At 46.2% G+C, this 20,841-nt stretch overlaps 2 protein-coding genes across 6 annotated transcripts in view; one reads left to right on the forward strand and one right to left on the reverse strand.

The window, feature by feature from the left end:
* The first annotated feature begins 1,053 nt into the window (after positions 1 to 1,053).
* Positions 1,054 to 9,525, forward strand: tnfsf12 (TNF superfamily member 12). Of its 5 annotated transcripts, none has more exons than XM_041237268.1 (6): positions 1,054 to 1,361; positions 1,972 to 2,053; positions 2,420 to 2,467; positions 7,082 to 7,105; positions 7,589 to 7,716; positions 8,273 to 9,525. In XM_041237268.1, the coding sequence occupies exons 1-6, from the start codon at positions 1,191 to 1,193 to the stop codon at positions 8,531 to 8,533; spliced, it is 714 nt and encodes a 237-aa protein (XP_041093202.1). In that variant the 5' UTR covers positions 1,054 to 1,190; the 3' UTR covers positions 8,534 to 9,525. The 5 variants fall into 5 exon arrangements, with proteins under 5 accessions (XP_041093202.1, XP_041093204.1, XP_041093207.1 ...); XM_041237270.1 differs by having other exon boundaries at positions 7,592 to 7,716; XM_041237273.1 differs by having other exon boundaries at positions 1,054 to 1,274.
* Positions 9,526 to 14,529: 5,004 nt separating this feature from the next.
* Positions 14,530 to 20,841, reverse strand: part of chd3 (chromodomain helicase DNA binding protein 3) — a 33,060-nt gene continuing 26,748 nt past the window's right edge. Inside the window, 8 exon segments of the mRNA XM_041237297.1 lie at positions 14,530 to 15,026; positions 16,628 to 16,754; positions 17,345 to 17,508; positions 17,649 to 17,844; positions 18,466 to 18,598; positions 19,845 to 19,953; positions 20,178 to 20,324; positions 20,600 to 20,698. Coding sequence (XP_041093231.1) covers positions 14,821 to 15,026; positions 16,628 to 16,754; positions 17,345 to 17,508; positions 17,649 to 17,844; positions 18,466 to 18,598; positions 19,845 to 19,953; positions 20,178 to 20,324; positions 20,600 to 20,698 — 1,181 coding nt within the window. The 3' untranslated portion in view covers positions 14,530 to 14,820.

Below are 20,841 nucleotides of genomic sequence, written 5' to 3' on the forward strand. Positions count from 1 at the left end.
TTTCCCAGGACCTCCTTGTAAACGAGACCTCAAATAAATTGAATAAAGGAAATCCAGGAGAGGAACCGCCCATTTATACAAAAGTGTGCGATACGCGATGTATACGCAATGTTTTTTTTTTTTTTTTTTTTTTTTTGCTCCACTGTATAAAGTCATTTTGCCTCTAGATAATTATTATTATTTTATTATTGTATTATTATTATTATTATTATTATTATTATTATTAATGAGTCATTTAGCAGACTGTGAACCTCCTGCTAACCTTTAAGCGCTGAACCAACACGTCTTCTAGTCTCGTCAAGTGTCCAGACCCGAAGCAGACACTAGCCTCACATTGGACTGTGCAGAAATGTCTTCCTTGGCTCCTTCGCTTTGGGAGCGGCGCGGCAAAGCATTCAAACTCACTCAACGAACCATCTCATGAAAATGCATTGTTTGCTATCACTTTATATGCAGCGTCTTAAAGGACTGTGTGTGCGTGCGTGTGCACTTAGTAAATGCGTGCGTCCTTATACGCTTTATTGCAATGTTATTACGCAGAGTCGCGATGCAGTTACAGCTGTCGCAGTCAGACGCGTGAGAAAAGGCTGTACCACTTTCCAAAAAAGACCCAAACGACATCTGTGCACCGACATATATCGTGCAAAAAACATCCCATCACTAAGCGAAATGGTTGGGTATATTTTGGGCAGCTACTGGTAGCAGCTGCCTTATAATGCCAGCAGAAATCTTACAGCTAGTAACATCTGCCTTATTAATTGAGTTTAACACCAGTGCGATGCTGCTTAATCTTGTTTTGCCAGAGCCTGGGTGTGACGCGTGATCTCTGTGGTTTCCTATGTAAGAGCTGCGCGACTCGGCAATTGTCGCTTGACTTCCCTTGCAGCGCCAGCAAACATGCAGACAGAAGGAAATGCGTCGGATTTGTGAAGCGCTTTAATTGCTAGATTGCTTCCAGAAGTTCTGCTTTGTTTAACTTTGCAGGGGGGGGGGGGAGGGAGAGAGAGAGAGAGAGAGAGAGAGAGAGAGAGGAGAGAGAGAGAGAGAGGAGAGGAGAGAGAGGAGAGGGAGAGGAGAGGAGAGGAGAGGAGAGGCAGGCGCACACGTACTGAACTAGCCGATATTTTTGGAATTAGTGTCTGTCAAAGAAAGACAAGGAAGAAAGGAGATGTTAAGGAACCACATGCAAAATGCAACGATTTCTCCCGAAGAAAAAGCTTCGCCGGTCCGGCATTTGGGGTCTGCCCGTTCTCCTCGCCCTGTCAGTCCCTCTGGTTAGTCTCGTTTTCACGGCACTCTCTTGGGGTCACACGCGCAGCTTGACGAGGTCTCTGCAGACTCTGCAAGATCGCCTGGTGCAGGTAACGATTCTACCCCCCCAAAAAATAAATAAATAAATAAATAATCATCGTGCAAACTCTGCTTGCTGTTATGTAATTTGCAAACGCCCCTGCCGCCCAGCGCTACAGATCACATCAAACAGCGCAACAGGTGGCTCTAATTGGTTGTTTTATTTATTTTAACACCGCTGGCCTTTGTAACGCAACGCAACCGCTGTCGGTGTTTTGGCTGCGCACCGCGGGGTGGGTTGGACCCCCTCGCTCGCTGTTGCAGAAGAGCTGGCACCCGGAGCCGGAATGTAGATGCAAGATTGACTGATCTGCGCTGTTTCTCTATAACAAGTTTACTCGAGTCTAGAGGATGTTACAGATTCAAACCGGTTTGGTTTGCGGCCGCGCAGGGCTTTTGCAGTTTATGCCGTCCCATAAAATATCTAAACTTTTGCATCACCTCGAATTTCAAAACCTCAAAACAAAACAGAACAAAAAAGTTAGTTTGTTAGTTTGTCGTTCTAGGGTGAAACTACCAAGCTGGTGTGCGATTCAACATGTCAAGTAGCGCCTTTGAGCAGGTTTCATTGGACTTTGTGAAGCACAGCTAGTTAGTTAGTTAGCCTCTGTGTCTCTGCAGGCGGATTTGCAGCGAGAGGCGACGGTGCAGCTGCTAATGGAGCAGCAGGACCTGCGGGGAATGAGAGCAAAGCGAGGGGCAGGTAGGAGCGAGACATGAGAAAGCGAGATTTCTACCACGTCAGGGAGGGGAGGGGAGGGGAGGGGTGGGTGACCTCGGTTGGAGGGGAGGAGATGTAAGAGGGGAGGGGCGGGAGACGGAGGGGCAGGGAACAAGGAGGGCTGAGGGGACAGGGCAGGGGATAATATATAAAGGAGTTCTGAATGCTAAAACCCCTTACAGTGGATATAATATAGAAAGTGTATGAATGCTCTCTCTCCCTCCCTGTCTCTCTCCTTCTCCCCCTCTCTGTCCCTCTCCTCCTACAGCACCCTGAATTGACACACTAAAGGCTTAGCTGGCTTGTTGTTTATAACGTGTATGCGTGTGGGTTTGTTTCTCGGGTCAGGCATGAAGAACAGGAAGAGCAAGGCTGTGGTAGCCGCGCACTTCGAGAGTGAGTAACAGAGGAGAGCTGCACCCTGGGGCACTCACGCCAGCGCAGTGTACAGACTGAGAGAAACACATTACTGCGTCTGAACAGGATCCTTTACCTTTCCAGTGCCTGGCTTCTTTGTGCTTTACCAGACCTCTCTGTGCTTTACAATGCTTCCTTGTGCTTTACCAGACCTCTCTGTGCTTTACAATGCTTCCTTGTGCTTTACCAGACCTCTCTGTGCTTTACAATGCTTCCCTATGCTTTACCAGACCTATCTGTGCTTTACAATGCTTCCCTATGCTTTACCACACCTCTCTGTGCTTTAAATGCTTCCTTGTGCTTTACCAGACCTTTCTGTGCTTTACAATGCTTCGCTATGCTTTACCACACCTCTCTGTGATTTACAATGCTTTACCAGACCTCTTTGTGCTTTACAATGCTTTACCAGACCTCTCTGTGCTTTACAATGCTTCCCTATGCTTTACCACACCTCTGTGATTTACAATGCTTCCCTATGCTTTACCAGACCTCTCTGTGCTTTACAATGCTTTACCAAACCTCTCTGTGCTTTACAATGCTTCCCTATGCTTTACCACACCTCTCTGTGCTTTACAAGTTGAAGGTGTGGATGTTGACTCCAGGCTAGCTGTGTTTGAAGGTGTGGATGTTGACTCTTAGCTGTTTGTGTTTGAAGGTGTGGATGTTGACTCCTGGCTGTTTGTGTTTGAAGGTGTGGATGTTGACTCCTAGCTGTGTGTTTGAAGGTGTGGATGTTGACTCCTGGCTGTTTGTGTTTGAAGGTGTGGATGTTGACTCCTAGCTGTTTGTGTTTGAAGGTGTGGATGTTGACTCTTAGCTGTTTGTGTTTGAAGGTGTGGATGTTGACTCCTGGCTGTTTGTGTTTGAAGGTGTGGATGTTGACTCTTAGCTGTTTGTGTTTGAAGGTGTGGATGTTGACTCCTGGCTGTTTGTGTTTGAAGGTGTGGATGTTGACTCCTGGCTGTTTGTGTTTGAAGGTGTGGATGTTGACTCCTGGCTGTTTGTGTTTGAAGGTGTGGATGTTGACTCCTGGCTGTTTGTGTTTGAAGGTGTGGATGTTGACTCCTGGCTGTTTGTGTTTGAGGGTGTGGATGTTGACTCCTGGCTGTTTGTGTTTGAAGGTGTGGATGTTGACTCCTGGCTGTTTGTGTTTGAAGGTGTGGATGTTGACTCCTAGCTGTTTGTGTTTGAAGGTGTGGATGTTGACTCCTAGCTGTTTGTGTTTGAAGGTGTGGATGTTGACTCCTAGCTGTTTGTGTTTGAAGGTGTGGATGTTGACTCCTGGCTGTTTGTGTTTGAAGGTGTGGATGTTGACTCCTGGCTGTTTGTGTTTGAAGGTGTGGATGTTGACTCCTGGCTGTTTGTGTTTGAAGGTGTGGATGTTGACTCCTAGCTGTTTGTGTTTGAAGGTGTGGATGTTGACTCCTAGCTGTTTGTGTTTGAAGGTGTGGATGTTGACTCCTGGCTGTTTGTGTTTGAAGGTGTGGATGTTGACTCCTGGCTGTTTGTGTTTGAAGGTGTGGATGTTGACTCCTGGCTGTTTGTGTTTGAAGGTGTGGATGTTGACTCCTGGCTGTTTGTGTTTGAAGGTGTGGATGTTGACTCTTAGCTGTTTGTGTTTGAAGGTGTGGATGTTGACTCTTAGCTGTTTGTGTTTGAAGGTGTGGATGTTGACTCCTAGCTGTTTGTGTTTGAAGGTGTGGATGTTGACTCCTAGCTGTTTGTGTTTGAAGGTGTGGATGTTGACTCCTAGCTGTTTGTGTTTGAAGGTGTGGATGTTGACTCCTGGCTGTTTGTGTTTGAAGGTGTGGATGTTGACTCCTAGCTGTTTGTGTTTGAAGGTGTGGATGTTGACTCCTAGCTGTTTGTGTTTGAAGGTGTGGATGTTGACTCCTGGCTGTTTGTGTTTGAGGGTGTGGATGTTGACTCCTGGCTGTTTGTGTTTGAAGGTGTGGATGTTGACTCCTAGCTGTTTGTGTTTGAGGGTGTGGATGTTGACTCCTGGCTGGCTGTGTTTGAGGGTGTGGATGTTGACTCCTAGCTGTTTGTGTTTGAAGGTGTGGATGTTGACTCTTAGCTGTTTGTGTTTGAGGGTGTGGATGTTGACTCTTAGCTGTTTGTGTTTGAGGGTGTGGATGTTGACTCCTGGCTGTCTGTGTTTGAAGGTGTTGATGTTGACTCCTAGCTGTTTGTGTTTGAAGGTGTGGATGTTGACTCCTGGCTGTTTGTGTTTGAAGGTGTGGATGTTGACTCTTGGCTGTTTGTGTTTGAAGGTGTGGATGTTGACTCTTAGCTGTTTGTGTTTGAAGGTGTGGATGTTGACTCTTAGCTGTTTGTGTTTGAAGGTGTGGATGTTGACTCTTGGCTGTTTGTGTTTGAAGGTGTGGATGTTGACTCCTAGCTGTTTGTGTTTGAAGGTGTGGATGTTGACTCCTAGCTGTTTGTGTTTGAAGGTGTGGATGTTGACTCCTGGCTGTTTGTGTTTGAAGGTGTGGATGTTGACTCTTAGCTGTTTGTGTTTGAAGGTGTGGATGTTGACTCTTAGCTGTTTGTGTTTGAAGGTGTGGATGTTGACTCCTAGCTGTTTGTGTTTGAAGGTGTGGATGTTGACTCCTAGCTGTTTGTGTTTGAAGGTGTGGATGTTGACTCCTGGCTGTTTGTGTTTGAGGGTGTGGATGTTGACTCCTGGCTGTTTGTGTTTGAAGGTGTGGATGTTGACTCCTAGCTGTTTGTGTTTGAAGGTGTGGATGTTGACTCCTAGCTGTTTGTGTTTGAAGGTGTGGATGTTGACTCCTAGCTGTTTGTGTTTGAAGGTGTGGATGTTGACTCCTGGCTGTTTGTGTTTGAAGGTGTGGATGTTGACTCTTAGCTGTTTGTGTTTGAAGGTGTGGATGTTGACTCTTAGCTGTTTGTGTTTGAAGGTGTGGATGTTGACTCCTAGCTGTTTGTGTTTGAAGGTGTGGATGTTGACTCCTGGCTGTTTGTGTTTGAAGGTGTGGATGTTGACTCCTGGCTGTTTGTGTTTGAAGGTGTGGATGTTGACTCCTGGCTGTTTGTGTTTGAAGGTGTGGATGTTGACTCCTGGCTGTTTGTGTTTGAAGGTGTGGATGTTGACTCCTGGCTGTTTGTGTTTGAAGGTGTGGATGTTGACTCCTGGCTGTTTGTGTTTGAAGGTGTGGATGTTGACTCCTGGCTGTTTGTGTTTGAAGGTGTGGATGTTGACTCCTGGCTGTTTGTGTTTGAAGGTGTGGATGTTGACTCCTGGCTGTTTGTGTTTGAAGGTGTGGATGTTGACTCCTGGCTGTTTGTGTTTGAAGGTGTGGATGTTGACTCCTGGCTGTTTGTGTTTGAAGGTGTGGATGTTGACTCCTAGCTGTTTGTGTTTGAAGGTGTGGATGTTGACTCCTAGCTGTTTGTGTTTGAAGGTGTGGATGTTGACTCCTAGCTGTTTGTGTTTGAAGGTGTGGATGTTGACTCCTGGCTGTTTGTGTTTGAAGGTGTGGATGTTGACTCCTAGCTGTTTGTATTTGAAGGTGTGGATGTTGACTCCTAGCTGTTTGTGTTTGAAGGTGTGGATGTTGACTCCTGGCTGTTTGTGTTTGAAGGTGTGGATGTTGACTCCTGGCTGTTTGTGTTTGAAGGTGTGGATGTTGACTCCTGGCTGTTTGTGTTTGAAGGTGTGGATGTTGACTCCTGGCTGTTTGTGTTTGAAGGTGTGGATGTTGACTCCTGGCTGTTTGTGTTTGAAGGTGTGGATGTTGACTCCTGGCTGTTTGTGTTTGAAGGTGTGGATGTTGACTCCTGGCTGTTTGTGTTTGAAGGTGTGGATGTTGACTCCTAGCTGTTTGTATTTGAAGGTGTGGATGTTGACTCCTGGCTGTTTGTGTTTGAAGGTGTGGATGTTGACTCCTGGCTGTTTGTGTTTGAGGGTGTGGATGTTGACTCCTGGCTGTTTGTGTTTGAAGGTGTGGATGTTGACTCCTGGCTGTTTGTGTTTGAAGGTGTGGATGTTGACTCCTAGCTGTTTGTGTTTGAAGGTGTGGATGTTGACTCCTAGCTGTTTGTGTTTGAGGGTGTGGATGTTGACTCCTGGCTGTTTGTGTTTGAAGGTGTGGATGTTGACTCCTGGCTGTTTGTGTTTGAAGGTGTGGATGTTGACTCCTGGCTGTTTGTGTTTGAAGGTGTGGATGTTGACTCCTGGCTGTTTGTGTTTGAGGGTGTGGATGTTGACTCCTAGCTGTTTGTGTTTGAAGGTGTGGATGTTGACTCCTGGCTGTTTGTGTTTGAAGGTGTGGATGTTGACTCCTAGCTGTTTGTATTTGAAGGTGTGGATGTTGACTCCTGGCTGTTTGTGTTTGAAGGTGTGGATGTTGACTCCTGGCTGTTTGTGTTTGAAGGTGTGGATGTTGACTCCTGGCTGCTGTGTTTGAGGGTGTGGATGTTGACTCCTAGCTGTTTGTGTTTGAAGGTGTGGATGTTGCAACACATCTGCATGTTTTGTTTTGCAATAACTGTGGGTTTCACATTGGAATGGGGAACAGAGAGTGCTTTCATTGTGTTTTTATTTTGGTTTTCAATCACTTTCTTTTTCAGTAAAACCAGACAACACAGCTGGAGGTGAGGTCTTACATTACACTATTCAATTATTATTATTATTATTATTATTATTATTATTAGCTACAGTAGTTTAAGTAACAGATCTGTTATTTTTCATTTCATTCTTAACATCCTGACAACTTTTTACACTGATAACTGTAAAGTCCGTTTCAAAGTTATTTTCTGAATGTCTGCTCTAGTGCACTGGGGGTTTTTGAGATCGGTCCTCTAAATCCTGACAATAACAGTGCACTAGAGCGGGCATTTCGAAAAGAGCTTTATAAACAGATTTTAAAAAGTGTTAAAAGTTATCAGACAGTTCAATCACGAAAACTGACCGGTCTGTTACTGAAACAGTTGCAGCGACACGGTGGGGCTGGGGGCGGCGGGGGTGATGCATCACTGTATTTCTCGGACCACCGCGGCGGCATCTTTAAACAACACACCAGACTTGTCTCTTTGCCCGTTTCAGCACACCCAGACTTGTCTCTTTGCCCGTTTCAGCAGCTTCCAGTGACATCATCAAAGGCTGGGCCGAGGTGAATCTGAGCACCAGCTCTCCGGTGAACTATGACCCCAGCACAGGAGGGTTCACAGTGCTAACAGACGGGCTCTACTACCTGTACTGTCGAGTGAGGGGGGGGGGGGGGGGGGGGGGGGGGGGGGGTCTTGGATAGATGGAGGCAGCCGGTGCAAATCCCGGCTCAGCCACTAATTTGTACTGTTTTTACAAAAAAAAAAATGTTTTTCCAAGATTTTAAATTTTCAGTATTCTGGTTTAATTTCTCTCTCCCTCTCCCCTTCCCCCCTCTAGAGGGGTAGGGGAAAACGTCTCTGCGGCTCCATCTTCCCCAGGAGGTGAGACACACTCTCCTCTATTCTTTGCCTGTCCTCTGTCTCTCCCTCTGTCTCCCCCCTCTCTCCCCATCCCCTTTCCCTGTCCTCCCTCTCTCCTCTCTCCCCTCTCCTCCCTCTTTATCTTGCTCTCAGTGTGCCCTTCTCTCCTCCCTCTCTGCCTTTCACCTTCCGCTTTCTTGTTCTCTTCCCCTCTCCCCCTCTCCCTTCCCTCTTTCCTCTCCTCCCTCCTCTCTCTCTCCCTCTCCCCTTCCCTCTCCCCCTCTCCCCTCCCTCCCCTTCCTCTCCCTTCCCCTTTCTCCCCGTCCCTCTGCCCCCTCTCTCTGTCTCCAGATTCATTTCATGGAGAGAGAAAGTGCTTACCTGAAGCTGCAGGTGTATGTGGGGAGGGTCCCGCTGTTCAGCTGTCTCCAGAGCTATGGGACGACCCCGTCCTCCTCCCCGTCCACCAAGCTCGGAGACTTCTTCTCCTGCCACGTGTCGGGGCTGGTCAGGCTGACGGTCAACGAGAAGCTGACCGTCCAGACCTTCGGGGGGACGAATCTCCGCCCCAGACACGACCTCAACTACTTCGGCCTCTTCCAGGTCAAGTGACCCCTGGTGGGAAACGAAGGGAAGCGCAGCCGGTCTGATTTTTTTTTAAAATTTTTTTTTTAAATAAACGCCGCTCCTTCGTGGAAAGATTCTCCATCCAGTTTTACAAACACATATTGCAGGGTGCAATTCAAAATCTTTTACATCTGAATGAGAGAGATACGCGGGAGGGAGGTTGTAATTGAACTACGATAAAACGCGATCGCACGTCTTCGATCTGGACATAAAAAAAAAAAAAAAAAAGATTGTTGCTATTATTCGTCTTCTTCTTCTTCTTCTTATTAATCAGTCATTCAACACATGCGTCTTCCAGAGACCAGGGGGGTGAACTCTGCATCATCAACAACTGCTGCTACTCCTCTACCCAGCGATGCTGAACCCCAATAGGTGCTCTCCAGACTGTTACACACCCCCGATCCGCTGTGACAGTCGAGCACATCTGGGATGAGCTTGAACCTTGTCGGGATTCTCCGCCAGTACCTCTCTGCACTGGTTGAATTATCAATGAACGCCCCTTTCACACAGACTCATCCCGACAGTTTGTAGCGCCAGGGTAAAGAGACCCCGATTGTAGGGAGAGGTCCCAGTAGTGCCCAGGCTGTGGGAATGGAGTGCTGTCAGGTTACTCTCCTCTTCCTGAACTATATTACATTCGGAGGACACTGGCTTTCCAGCAAGCAAACAAACAGCCTTGAGTGATGTTATATAACAGGACTGCTTTTTGATTCTAATGGAAACATATTGCCAAAGTCTCTGTGTGTGTGTGTGTGTATGTCTACACACACACACACACACACACACACAACCTGTACTCACTGTTTTATTAACGATTGTTTATTTATTTTATTTTAAATCTTTTATTTTGTTTAAATGTGGTGATCAAATTGTTCCATCGATTCATTAGAGGCGTCTTTACCGGGACTCGCACGTTTTACAGGGGTTGGGGGTGGGGGGTAATGAAACATGCCCCAATTGAACAAATAACAAGATCTGTTAATGGAGACATGGAGTTGGCATGAAAAAGCAGAAGCGTCCCCCCCCCCCCCCCCCCCGGAGTGGAGCCTCACAGCCCTGTTCAAATGGGCCCGTGCTTCCCCCTCATAGTACTCACTTCAGGGCTGCAGATTCACTTCCTTCTCCAGCTTCACAGGGCACTCACATTTTAAAGGGGTGGGGGGGTGGTGGTAAATCAAGATTGTTTACTTTGTTTGGCTGAACTGTGAGCTTCCTTTTTAAATACAGAATAATCAGCTTTCCTGTTGTTTTTTTGTGGTCTATTTTTAAAGTTCACAATCCAATGCATCTTGAGCCCAGGGTGTGTCCTTATAATAGTGTCCTACAAAGTGAATGTACAGTGTGATCAAGCACAGTGACAGCACACCCCTCTGTGCTTTACAATGCTTCCCTATGCTTTACCACACCTCTCTGTGCTTTACATGCTTTCACTGTGCTGTATTACACTTGGCTGTACTTTCACTGTGGGGGCTACTAATAGAAGTGACAGTGTTTGCACATGTATTCTTACAAGTCTGTGTAAGTGTTTAATACCGAGTTCAAATTCACTCCTGTGACTCTAATAAAATCTCTTATTAACACTCGGGCAGCAGCTCCTTTCACTTGGAGAAACACAGAGACAAAAACAAAACAAACTCCAGGATGACAGAGGATGAGATGTGTTTATTGTGAACAGGATGGTGGGTAGCAGCACTGCTGACGAACACGCAGGCTGCAGGGCACGCTCGCCTGAACGGATCGTAACAGAGAGGAGACGACCGTCACTCCACGTCTCGCACCCACAAGAGGGAACACGGAGGACCAACGCAGGTACACAAGCCAAAGAGGACCGAACACAATCAAAATGCAGTAACAAAAACTCGGACAAGAGCCTCAGAATTACATCTCAAGCTTTGTTTTCCCTCTTCAAATTCTTGTTGCAACGCTGTGTGCAAACGCGCCGGTTCTTAATCTCAATGCTTTCTGTTGATCGACTGATCACCCGATCTGTCAATCACACAGTTAGTCATGCCTGTTTGCTAGCGATATGAAACCGTTTCGAAAGACAGCTGCAGGTAATCGCTTTTAGTGACATAGCCTTTTTTTTAAGCTGTACTGTCTGCTTGCGTTTCCTTCAGCCAAATGCTGTGTCTAACAGAAAACGATTATCAAAAGTACATCAAAAAAGTCTAACTAACAGCTATGGCCAAAAGTTTTGCATCACTCTACACATACCCCTCAGCTTCGTAGAGTCCAGTGAAAGCTGCTGAATAATGTTCCCCTGTTAACATATTGAATCGCACATGGCTTTGTAGTTTTCCATATACTTAACTAAAAAAAAAAAAAAAACTTACATGGATTACAACATGACGTTAAAAAAAATCTAAATTATGTTCAAATATACATATATTTTAAAATTATTTCTCAATCCTAAAATTCTAGGCGAGGCTAAATTTTTGGCCAGAGCTATATATTAATATCAATTACCAGTTGCACTACAGTCTGCAATACTGCAGTGCACTGATCTGCTTATTTGGGATACTGTAAGCTTTCAAGTTACAGACTTAAAGGTAACTTTCTGAGAGATATTTAGCTGACGAGAAATGTATTTTCTTGCGCGGTATTTAATTTTGGTTAGCTGAAGGAAAATATAGCTGTTGATTTTCTGATACAAAGAAATAGTACGCACCAGCGCCACCTAGTGTACAGCAGGTGTATTGCCAGCAACAAACAACGGCAGATGGCTTGATACTAAAGACACTGGCTAATCTAGCCTGTGTTATGTGTATCTATGGCAGTGCAACTAGAACCAAAGATCTGCTCCTTGGTTTTAGTCAGCTCACCTTACCTTATAAAAACGAAAAAAAAATATAAAATATATATATATATATGTATATAATAATAATGAGTAAATCACAAGAATAACAGCGAACATTATACACAATACTGTAAAAAAAAACAAACAAAAAAAAAAAACCCATTTTATTTTAAGCTGTTTTCTCTTCAAAAGGGGTGGCAGCCAAGCAAATCAAGGACACAGGAAATGACCTTGATTCTACAGAGCTGTGTTTAGTCAAAGTCAAAAGTGCATTAAAGTAAATTAAACAAGCAACAAGAAAAACTAAAACAGCCTGGCTATCAGGGACAATGCTGCCAGAGCAAGAAAATACTCACTAAAGCTGAATTTACAAATACAGAATCAATTCAATGGCTAACGTTTCCACTAGAAGTCTTTCTCAGTGTCTTCAGCGTCAATTCAATGACTAATGTTTCCACTAGAAGTCTTTCTCAGTGTCTTCAGTGTCAATTCAATGACTAACGTTTCCACTAGAAGTCTTTCTCAGTGTCTTCAGTGTCAATTCAATGGCTAACGTTTCCACTAGAAGTCTTTCTCAGTGTCTTCAGTGTGAATTCAATGACTAACGTTTCCACTAGAAGTGTCTAAATGTCTTAAATTTACCACTTTGGAAACAAATGAAGACATTGAAAAAAGTAGGAATGTCTTGTTGAATTCACACTGAAGACGCTGAGAAAGACTTCTAGTGGAAACGTTAGCCACTGAATTCACACTGAAGACACAGAGAAAGACTTCTAGTGGAAACGTTAGCCATTGAATTCACACTGAAGACACTGAGAAAGACTTCTAGTGGAAACGTTAGTCATTGAATTCACACTGAAGACACTGAGAAAGACTTCTAGTGGAAACGTTAGTCATTGAATTCACACTGAAGACACTGAGAAAGACTTCTAGTGGAAACGTTAGCCACTGAATTCACACTGAAGACACAGAGAAAGACTTCTAGTGGAAACGTTAGCCATTGAATTCATTTAGTTTCTTTTAGTATTTCAGACTATTTTGAACACTATAGTGCTGGAATTGCACATTCATCTTAGTAATTTTTGGTTGAAGCTTCCACAAAATTAAAAACAGTTAAATATATAAAGTGGATCACAAAACGGAAAGATTGTGAAGCTTCAAATAAAACAGCAAGCACGAGGATCGCACCAGTAAGACGTTCTGGACGGGGGGGCACAGAAGTCAGAAGCATGGATCGGTTGAACCCAGGCTTGTTCTAGCACAGCCCGACAAAGCCTTACCTGCTACCAGTGGCCACGGCAACACAAAGGAAAACACACACACACACACACATCTGTAAACAGAGCCTGTACTGAAATATGGCTTACATCAGCTGTGCCTGTCCTCAAAACACAATGCAGTCAGAATCGCTTCGATAAATGAGTTACAGTCTCTGGCGCGCTATTAAAGGGGGTTTAGGGGCATATCCATGACTGATGTGCTGGACGGGGGGCAGGGGGCGGGGGGTCAGTCGTCAATGCAGATCACCTCTCCACTGCTCCTCCCCTCCTTTCGTTCGGTACTCTCCCCATCCCTCTCTTTTTTGACTGTCACCGGTGGCCCGTTCAACACTGGTGAGAGAGAGGAAGAGAGAGAATGAAAACACAGAAATATCAATTCAATAAAGTTTCCTCATAGTAAAAGCACAGCGAAGTGCAACAAAGCACTGTAAAGCGCAGAAAGGTCTAGCAAAGCTTGGGGAAGCATTGTAAAGCACAGAGAGGTCTGGTAAAGCATAGGGAAGCATTGTAAAGCACAGAGAGGTCTGGTAAAGCATAGGGAAGCATTGTAAAGCACAGAGAGGTCTGGTAAAGCATAGGGAAGCATTGTAAAGCACAGAGAGGTGTGGTAAAGCATAGGGAAGCATTGTAAAGCACAGAGAGGTGTGGTAAAGCACAGGGAAGCATTGTAAAGCACAGAGAGGTGTGGTAAAGCATAGGGAAGCATTGTAAAGCACAGAGAGGTGTGGTAAAGCACAGGGAAGCATTGTAAAGCACAGAGAGGTGTGGTAAAGCATAGGGAAGCATTGTAAAGCACAGAGAGGTGTGGTAAAGCATAGGGAAGCATTGTAAAGCACAGAGAGGTGTGGTAAAGCACAGGGAAGCATTGTAAAGCACAGAGAGGAGTCGTAAAGCAAGGGAAGCATCGTAAAACATATTTTAAAAATTGGGTAAACTAACCCTTAGAAAAGTTCCCCATGTTAAAAGCACAGCACAGTGTAATAATGTTATTTTAAAGTGGTTAGATCTAACAAATTCAACATCGGAAATCTTACATGTGCAAAACTACAAAGAAAACACTGCAAAACTGTATTGAAAAAAACTGTGCAAAACTATATTGAAAACACAGTAAACTATAGAAAACACATAAAACTATATAGAAAAAACACTGGAAAACTATATAGAAAACACTGGAAAACTATATAGAAAACACATAAAACTATATTGAAAACACAGTGCAAAACTATATAGAAAAAAACACTGGAAAACTATATAAAACAGTGCAAAACTATACAAAAATACAAAACTATATAGAAAAACACACAAAACTATATAGAAAAACACTGCAAAACTACAGTGAAAAACACTGCAAAACCACATATCAAGAAGAAGCGCTCGGTATGAGAAGGTGAGGGGACAGGAATGGATCTCATCTTGTTTTCAAAAAGATTTATTTTACAATTCGATTTCAGATGCAGTACAGCACAGTGCAGTACAGCACAACCGTCCTCCAAGTGTGCTCATTGTCTATTGTCTGGTGCTGACGACAGTGCGACAGCAGCGTGCTGAGAGAGGACTGGAGACCGTCACAGTCTCGCAACAGAACGGACTTTTGTGCTATGTGACAAACCCGAGCTACATTTAGCTCCGCACTCCAGAGCGAGCAGTTGAGATTAACGTCCGAAGAGTCGTTCGCTCTGGACCTCCCCCGACTGTGCCGGATTCAGAAACACGAAGAAAAACAAAAACATTGCCTTTTGTCCCTTGTGAAGTCCGGCCCCCTCCTTGCCGGTCCCTGTCAGTCTCTGTGCTCCGTTCTGGCTGAGATGAGATGGATGGGATGGGACCCTAGATGGGGGGGGGGGGGGGGGAGGTTGGTTGCTTTCTTGTGACTCCCTTGCAACTGGGACTGCTTCCACCCCCCCCCCCCCCATCATCCCCCCTCACCGCAATGTGGGCTGTTGTGTGTGACCGGCTCTCCTTGTAGCTCATTCCCTTGGTTCCTTCGCTCACTTCTTTCTTGCGACAGACAGCTGATTTCCTCTGCTCCCTCCCTAAGGGTTAATAACGATCTTGCCTCCTCACGGCTCTGCCCGGCTTGTGACACTGTAGTGCTGTTCTCACACTTTGTCCTTGTGGCTGTGTGCGTGTGTGTGTGTGTGTGTGTGTGTGGGGGGTGTTAGGTTTGCCTGTGGTTCTGTCCCTCTCTCCCCGGCTCAGGGCTTCTTCGGTCTGCCATTGCGAGGCAGATTCTCCACGGTGTTGCTGAGGCGGTACTTGACAATGATGCTGTGCACTGTGGATTTGGGCATCCTCAGCTCCAGCCCGATGGAGCCCTCCGACTTGCCATCCTTCCACAGATCCACCACGCGCTGCCGCTGGAGGACGTCGTGTTCCTTGGTCTTCTGGCTGGCGCTGGCTTCTGTGGGTCAGATAAGTGACACTGTATACGGGCAAGGTCTAGGGCAGCGCACTCAGTGCTTCAGATTTAATCCTGGGTTTCTCTCGCGCAGCCGGTAGACACACCCCCTGGAATATCACAGGTTTAGTTTTTTGGGTTTTTTGTGTCACTTATTCTTGTCCCCACAGGAAAGACCAGTTTTATTCAATGTGGTTTTGCAGTGTTTATTCAATGTAGTTTACAGTGTTTTTCAATGTGGTTTGCAGTGTTTTTTCAATGTGGTTTTGCAGTTTTTTCAATGTAGTTTTGCAGCATATTTTCAATGTGGTTTTGCAGTGTTTTTCAATGTGGTTTTGCAGTGTTTTTTCAATGTAGTTTTGCAGTGTTTTTCAATGTAGTTTTCAAGTGTTTTTTCAATGTGGTTTTGCAGTGTTTTTCAATGTAGTTTTGCAGTGTTTTTCAATGTGGTTTTGCAGTGTTTTTCAATGTGGTTTTGCAGTGTTATTCAATGTAGTTTTCAAGTGTTTTTTCAATGTGGTTTTGCAGTGTTTTTCAATGTAGTTTTGCAGTGTTTTTCAATGTAGTTTTCAAGTGTTTTTTCAATGTAGTTTTGCAGTGTTTTTTCAATGTGGTTTTGCAGTGTTTTTTCAAAATATATTTGCAAATGCTTTTTGAATGTTAGAACCACTAACCACTATAAAATAACATCATGCAGAACATTTAAAATCTTAAACTCATTTCTTTCTTTCTTTCTTTCTTTCCTTCCTTCCAGTAACTGAGGTTTGTTGGCTGTGCAGACTGAGCTTGGGGTGGTTTGGATAAGAAAGCTTTGTGTTTGTTTGGTTTTCATTTCTGAATTCCTAATTTCCCGGTCCTCGCTGCCAGCTGGATTGCTCTCCTCTATATTTAATCTTTTATATAAACAAGCGCTTCAAAAAACAAATGGGACTGTTAAGGAAAAATGTGGCACTGAGTATTACAGTTAACTGAGCTTTCAAAACCACAACTAATCATCATTTACACAAGTTTACATATTAACCTTGCACAATCACTTGCAGTTGGTTTACATATACTATGCAACTATCATACCAAGTAATTTTAATATGCTTTAGCACATCTCTCTGTGCTTTACAATGCTTCCCTATGCTTTACTACACCTCTCTGTGCATTACAATGCTTCCCTATGCCTTACCAGACCTCTCTGTGCTTTACAATGCTTCCCTATGCTTTACCACACCTCTCTGTGCATTACAATGCTTCCCTATGCTTTACCAGACCTCTCTGTGCTTTACAATGCTTCCCTATGCTTTACCAGACCTCTCTGTGCTTTACAATGCTTCCCTATGCTTTACCAGACCTCTCTGTGCTTTACAACACCATGCTTTCTGCTATGGTACATCACAAAGAAACAGCCCCTCTAACAGACAGAATCTCAAAAGACGTGTTTTCTGGTTGATCACAAACATTCTCAACATGCGTTCAAAGTTCAGAGGTGTTTAATGCTGAGGTTGTGGATGCGGAACGGGTTCTGCCTCTCCTGTCTAGGCTCTGAATCCTCGCTGTCTCTCCCCTGGGATTCGTTGCCATGCCCCTGGCTGGCAGCTGGTTTGAGCTGGATTTACCTGATATGAAGGACCCTGGCGCCATCTGGCTGTAATTGGCTCCGCCTGTCGTAACTGCCCCCGAAGGGGCGGGGCTAAAGGCGGGTCCAAAGTTGGGGGGCGTGGCATATGGTCCGGGGGGGATGGGCTGCAGGGAAAGAAGAGGACAGAGCTGGAACCAGAACCAAAGAGTTATATCATTAACAATGGTGTCGGTGTCTCTGTGTATCGCAGTGTATCTCATTCTGCACACGATGCTCCTCTCTGACATGTGCAGCCGCACTGTGTCTGTGTGTGTGAGTCTCAGTGTCAGTGTTTCTCAGCGTCAGTGTTTCTCAGTCTGTCTCAGCGTGTGTGTGCGTGCCTCAGTGTTTCTCAGCATGTGTGCGTGCCTCAGTGTTTCTCAGCGTGTGTGTGTCTCAGTGTTTCTCAGCGTGTGTGTGTCTCAGTGTTTCTCAGCGTGTGTGTGCGTGCCTCAGTGTTTCTCAGCGTGTGTGCGTGCCTCAGTGTTTCTCAGCGTGTGTGTGTGTCTCAGTGTTTCTCAGCGTGTGTGTGTGTGTCTCAGTGTTTCTCAGCGTGTGTGTGTGTGTCTCAGTGTTTCTCAGCGTGTGTGTGTGTGTCTCAGTGTTTCTCAGCGTGTGTGTGTGTGTCAGTGTTTCTCAGCGTGTGTGTGTGTCTCAGTGTTTCTCAGCGTGTGTGTGTGTGTGTCTCAGTGTTTCTCAGCGTGTCAGTCCGTACCACGTTGCTCTGGGCCTCACTGCCCTTGCTGGCCAGTCTGCTCAGTATGCTCCTCTCTGACATGTGCAGCCGCGCTGCGATGGGGGGGAGGCGAGACAGCGAGGCGGGGAGGCGGCTCACATCAGCCTTCATGTCACTCAGCAGCTCCTCCAGCTGGTTCAACACTGAAACACAGCCAGAGACACACTGTAACCAGGGGCAACAACACACTGGAACACAGCCAGAGACACACTGTAACCAGGGGCAACAACACACTGGAACACAACCAGAGACACACTGGAACTGCTGTGCAGGACTAGCTCACCCCTGTGCAGGACTGCGTTGGCCGGCTTGTTCCCTGCCAGGGACTCCTTGGACAGGTGCTGGTGGCTCTCAGCCAGGCACTCCGCCTCCGTGAAGCGGGCGCTCAGAGCCATGGCGGGGTGGCTCGACTCCTGCCTCATGTTGAGGTAAGCAGCGCGTCGGAGCTGCTCCTCAATCACCAGGGCCTGCTCCAGGAGCTAGAGAGAGAGAGAGACAGAGAGAGAGACGGTGAATACAGGGAGAGGCAATGCAGGGAGAGAGTGAATACAGGGAGAGGCAATGCAGAGAGAGAGAGAGAGTGAATACAGGGAGAGGCAATGCAGGGAGAGAGAGAGTGAATACAGGGAGAGGCAATGCAGAGAGAGAGAGAGAGTGAATACAGGGAGAGGCAATGCAGGGAGAGAGTGAATACAGGGAGAGGCAATGCAGGGAGAGAGTGAATACAGGGAGAGGCAATGCAGAGAGAGAGAGAGAGAGTGAATACAGGGAGAGGCAATGCAGAAAGAGAGAGAGTGAATACAGGGAGAGGCAATGCAGGGAGAGAGTGAATACAGGGAGAGGCAATGCAGAGAGAGAGAGAGAGTGAATACAGGGAGAGGCAATGCAGGGAGAGAGTGAATACAGGGAGAGGCAATGCAGAGAGAGAGTGAATACAGGGAGAGGCAATGCAGGGAGAGAGAGAGTGAATACAGGGAAAGGCAATGCAGGGAGAGAGTGAATACAGGGAGAGGCAATGCAGAGAGAGAGAGAAAATGCAAGCAGAGAGCCAATGTAAAGAGAGAGTGAACGAGAGACCCGGGGAGCGAGGGGGTCCTTACCTTGAACCTGCGAGCCAGGAATTTGTTCTTCATCTCCAGGAAGTTGCCCTTGCTGCTCTCGCTCCTGAAGGGCTCGTTGATGATGCTGAACCGGCTGTCGCTCTGGAGGTCCTGCCAGCGAGCGTAGCCGTGACTGAGGGAGTCAAGGACACACAACCAGCAGGGACACAGGGACTCAGACACAGAGACACAGACCCTCGTGAGACTAAGGATTTTGTGTATTTCCCTGACCTTGTATCTCTTTAGCTTGGCACATGGTCTGAAACACGTCTTTTCATACCTCAGAGTGCAGCTGGCACAGGTAACACTTTCGTTTTCGCATGAATTGTTTCCCTGTGTTTTAATGTAAGCCCCAAATCAACGTAGGGTTAATAAATTCTGCAATCCCCAGCCTCGTCATTCGACCTTGTGATGCGTGGGTGTAGCGCTCTGCTGCCTGTGCGAATTGAGCAGAACTCACAATATTGTTCCTAAATGTAACTTCTTGTGCTCTGGGTTTCTGCCGACATTGGTAAAGTTGAGAAGAAATGCAAACGTTCACTTTTAAATTCGCTTTGTCTCATTGCTCAGACACACGCACACACATACTCACACACACGCACTGCACAACAGTCTGACCCATTCCTGGTTTCACTACGAGTTTAACCCTTTGCAGTCCTTTTATTCAGTGCTTGCCAGGAGCGTCGGGTCCAATTTATTTTCCACACGCTCTGTTTAAAATATTTTTTTTTCCAGAGTAAAACAGGCTTAAAAGGCACTGAATCGCAAAAGGACACTCAGTCCTGTATCTCCAGCCAAGCCCCACCCCTTGCTCTCTGTATTTTTCACACACCTCTTTATAGACGCGCACACTGATAAATCCTCTCCTGATCACTCGTTTCATCACCAAACTCCTCAATAATGCGATCCGAGTCATCGTTTTATTACTATAACATCTCAAAAAGCACTGCAGATGTCCGTGATATTCTCAGAGCGCTGGATGCAGAAGCAGCTCTCTCCTTTGTTATATCTGTGTTATCTCTGTAGCGGACGGGGCTGTCAGATACACCCTTTTCTTTTTCGGTTTCATTTGGCTCCTGTCGGTCTCACTCGGCCATTGAAAGGTTTTGTCGGCTAGAGACCTGCGCTTGGCGTCTTTTTGATGACGTGGGACAGGGTCCGGGACATCGGACTGGAAAGGGAAAATTGTAATGCCGGACCTGGTCCGAAGCTGGACTGCAAGGGGTTAATAAGATTGAGCTTCTTGCCTGCACACACACTGTGGCAAAAGCTGCTAGGAATGGGTGAAACCGCTGTGCAATAGCAGCCTCTTCCTGATTCCTGTCGGTGTCTTTTTTAACAGGATGTGTTCTGCAGCCTGTGTCTATACAGAGGGATACACCACGATGCCCGCTAGCAGCCAGTAGTCATGGCGACGATGCCAGATTTCATTGATTTTGCCCGAGGAGATGGCGGCTCGCTCTTCATTCTGCCATATCGTGTGCAGCTCTGTGAGAGAGAGGGAGAAGAGAGAGATCGAGAGATACAGAGAGACGTGGCCATGTTGGAAAATAGCGTTGGATTTTGGGTTCGTTAACAAGATGAAAGATTCGTTTGCATGGAGATAAAAGCCATGGCTTTTGCTGGAAGAAGCTTTCTCTGGCTGCTTGCCTGCCTGCCTGCCTGTGTGTCTCTGCCTGCCTGCCTGTCTGTGTGTCTGTCTATTTCTGTACCTGTGAACCCTCCATCCGCGATGTTGAACATGAACCGCGGTCGGTCGCTCCTCTCCTCTCTCCTCCCGCTCCCCCGACTGCCTGTCTCCTCCTTCCCAGCAGGCAGTGCGGCCGCCCTCCCAGCCTCCTTCTCACTCTTCACTTCCTCTGCGAAAACAAACCCCCAAAAAACAGAACATCATCATCCATGAAAATGATCGCAGCCGAGACAGACCGAGACAGACATCTATCGCAAGCGTTTTAAAACTGCGGCAGTGTAAGTAGGAGAAAGTTCTCAGTTTGCTTGCTCCGTTTTCCTTCAATTATGTTTTGCGCTTGCTAGGTCATTTCACTCCACGAGTGTCTTACTGGCTGCAGGCGTGTCAGTCATTGAGAGGAAGCAGCTGATTGGTTGCTGACAGGAAAGGCTGGTTGGCGTTTACCTTTCTTAACCTCTGTGCTGGGGGTGTCTGTGGGGCCTTTAGTATCCCGGATCTCAGCCTGCTTGACTTCCGTTCTTAAATCTTCTGTCTTCACAGAATCTGCATGAAAACATCGGAATACATTCAATAACACTGATGAAGGCACTAGAGCCCAAACGCTGCTCTGCTTGACTCAGTTTAGTTTCAGTAACGCTGATGAAGGCACTAGAGCCCAAACGCTGCTCTGCTTGACTCAGTTTAGT

Source organism: Polyodon spathula, chromosome 44 (assembly GCF_017654505.1).
Source record: "Polyodon spathula isolate WHYD16114869_AA chromosome 44, ASM1765450v1, whole genome shotgun sequence".
Taxonomy (NCBI): Eukaryota; Metazoa; Chordata; class Actinopteri; order Acipenseriformes; family Polyodontidae; genus Polyodon; species Polyodon spathula.

What these genes read in the sequence shown, in the direction of transcription:
- tnfsf12 (XM_041237268.1), top strand. Translation starts at nt 1,191, where the DNA reads ATGCAACGATTTCTCCCGAAGAAAAAGCTTCGCCGGTCCGGCATTTGG. An exon ending in TGCAAGATCGCCTGGTGCAG is followed by an intron (nt 1,362 to 1,971) that starts GTAACGATTCTA and finishes GTGTCTCTGCAG; the next exon opens with GCGGATTTGCAGCGAGAGGC. An exon ending in GGTAGCCGCGCACTTCGAGA is followed by an intron (nt 2,468 to 7,081) that starts GTGAGTAACAGA and finishes TTTCTTTTTCAG; the next exon opens with TAAAACCAGACAACACAGCT.